The sequence below is a fragment of the Elephas maximus genome, chromosome 7, assembly GCF_024166365.1.
Source record: "Elephas maximus indicus isolate mEleMax1 chromosome 7, mEleMax1 primary haplotype, whole genome shotgun sequence".
Classification (NCBI taxonomy): Eukaryota; Metazoa; Chordata; class Mammalia; order Proboscidea; family Elephantidae; genus Elephas; species Elephas maximus.
In genome coordinates, this window is record NC_064825.1 from 116,340,593 (window position 1) to 116,343,372 (window position 2,780).

Sequence of the window (2,780 nt, forward strand, 5' to 3'; positions counted from 1 at the left end):
GATAAGCGTGGATTTCATGCATTCACTTTTATAATTTAATGATATGGATTTTAATTTCTGCATTGGTTTGCTAATAGTTTACTCAGAGGCTGCTCTGCTCATAGTATTCAGGAATAGATATATGCAAGTTACATAGAAAGATAGACTGATAGTTGATAGATGATAGGTAGGTAGGTAGGTAGACAGATAGGTAGACAGATAGGTAGACAGATGATAGATGATAGATAGATAGAAGATAGATAGAAGATAGATAGATGATAGATAGATAGATGATAGAGAGATAGAGAGAGAGATAGAGAGAGAGAGAGATGATAGAGAGATAGATAGAGAGGTAGATAGGTAGAGAGGTAGAGAGGTAGATAGATAGATAGATGGATGGATGGATGGATGGATGGATGGATGGATGGATGGATGGATGGGCGGGCGGGCGGGCGGGCGGGCGGGTGGGTGGTTGGGTGGATGGATGGATGGATGGATGGATGGATGGATAGATAGATGGTAGGTAGGTAGATAAATAGATAGGAAGATAGATGATAGGTAAATAGGTAGGTAGATATATAGACAGACAGACTGACAGATGATCGATGGTAGATAGATAGGTACATAGATGATTAAATAGATAGATGATAGGTAGGTGGGTATGTAGAAAGATGATAGATAGATGATAGATCAATAGATCGATAGGTAGTTAGAGATAGATGGAGAAATAGATGGAGAGATAGATAGATGGACAAATAGCACTAGATACACACTATTTTAGAGTTATTTTCAGGTATCATAGACACAGTGAAGCATTTAATTTTCATTGATGTTTCCTAGTAACCCTGCAAGAAAATGTTGGAATATGATTTTTCAGATGGGAATAAACAGATTCCTATGTTACTTGCCCAATGTACCACTTTATAGACATTACAAATGTAGGTATAACAGAGGCTATAAAACATTTATATACATATAAAAAAAAATTACGTATAGCTCTAGGAATATTTTCTTGTAAAAAGACAAATACTTCCCACTGTGATCAATTATATCTCTGTCCAAAAACTGTCTAGTATGTTGACTGTTTCATCATGAACCATCTATAATCATGGGTTCTCATAAGGTAAAATTTTGAAGTAGACGGTCCAAAATATGTCTTCAATTTTTTTTAGGTATATTAAAATGACAAAGGTTTTAAGATAAGTACAACAAACACCCATGTAACTAACACCTAAAGGTTTAACATTTTATTAATTTTTGTTTCCTCTCTATCAATGCATTCATCAATTTGTCTAATATGCATACGGTTATATGTGTGTGTAAAATTAGTCAGAGGTAGGTGTGTATTTGAATATCCCAAAATGGAAAATTTGGATTTATATCATTCATACTGGCTTTGTACACTAAAAATCTACCAGATGGTACTACATAAAAGCTACTGACTCTGTTGATGTCTCTATCCAGAGAAGGTTTCCTGACAGACCAAGATGGACAAACACAATCTAACAGTGCTGAATGAGTTCATTCTGACGGGAATCACAGACCGCCCTGAGCTGCAGGCTCCATTGTTCGGGCTGTTCCTCATCATCTACATGATCTCAGTGGTGGGCAACTTGGGCATCATCATCCTCACCAAGATGGACTCCCAACTGCAAACACCCATGTACTTTTTTCTCAGACACCTTGCTATCACTGATCTTGGTTATTCAACAGCTGTGGGACCCAAAATGTTGGTAAATTTTGTTGTGGATGAGAACACAATCTCCTTTTATTTTTGTGCTACACAGCTGGCTTTCTTTATTGTGTTCATAACTAGTGAACTATTCATTCTGTCAGCAATGTCCTATGACCGCTATGTGGCCATTTGTAACCCTCTGCTCTACACAGTCATCATGTCACAAAGAGTGTGTCAGGTGCTGGTTGCAATCACTTATCTCTATAGCACATTTGTTTCTCTTCTCATCACCATAAAGATATTTAATTTATCCTTCTGTGGCTACAATGTCATCAGGCATTTCTACTGTGACGGTCTCCCCTTGTTATCTTTGCTCTGTTCAAATACACATGAAATCGAATCGATCACTCTCATTTTAGCAGCTTTTGATTTTATTTCATCACTCCTAATTGTTCTTGTTTCCTACCTCCTCGTTCTTGCAGCCATTCTCAGGATGAACTCAGCTGAGGGTAGGCACAAGGCTCTCTCCACCTGTGTATCCCACCTGACTGTGGTGGTAGTGTTCTATGGGACTTTAAGCTTTATGTATGTGCAGCCCAAGTCCAGTCACTCCTTTAATACTGATAAAATGGCTTCCATATTTTACACCCTGGTCACCCCTATGTTGAATCCCTTGATTTATAGTTTGAGAAATAAAGATGTGAAATATGCCTTACATAGGATGTTAAGAGTATTATGTAACATATTTTCTCAAAGTTCACTATACCATGTCATTCATACACATTATATTATGGACTTTAAACACTTTTCTGTGTGCCTCCGGAGGGGATAGCCGTACAAAAGCACAGATAAGTTCACCCTATGATTCTATATTGCTGTCTACCAGTCAGTCTTCTAAGAGCTGTAAATAGATTAATAAATAAAACAGTAAAAATTGTTGCCTTCCTTATGCAGGAGAGATGCATTACATGTATAACTAAGAAATTTTATAGTATAGTGAATGTGTTAGGGGCCAATAGATTTCAAAAGAAAAGAAGAATAGTGAGTGTGTGTATCTGCGCAGATCTGCACACCTTCTGTTTTAGTGCTTGTACTCTGCCCCAAGGTGGCTAATGCTAATTTGAAG

General features: G+C 37.4%; 1 protein-coding gene across 1 annotated transcript; it reads left to right on the plus strand.

Moving 5' to 3' along the window:
- The first annotated feature begins 1,466 nt into the window (after positions 1-1,466).
- LOC126080509 (olfactory receptor 8K3-like) lies at positions 1,467-2,486 on the plus strand. The gene has a single exon (XM_049891714.1). It carries the CDS (start codon positions 1,467-1,469, stop codon positions 2,484-2,486), a length of 1,020 nt encoding a protein of 339 aa, XP_049747671.1.
- The last annotated feature ends 294 nt before the right edge of the window (positions 2,487-2,780 follow it).

Excerpts from the sequence above, each read along its gene's own strand:
- LOC126080509 (XM_049891714.1), top strand. The coding sequence starts at position 1,467 with ATGGACAAACACAATCTAACAGTGCTGAATGAGTTCATTCTGACGGGA.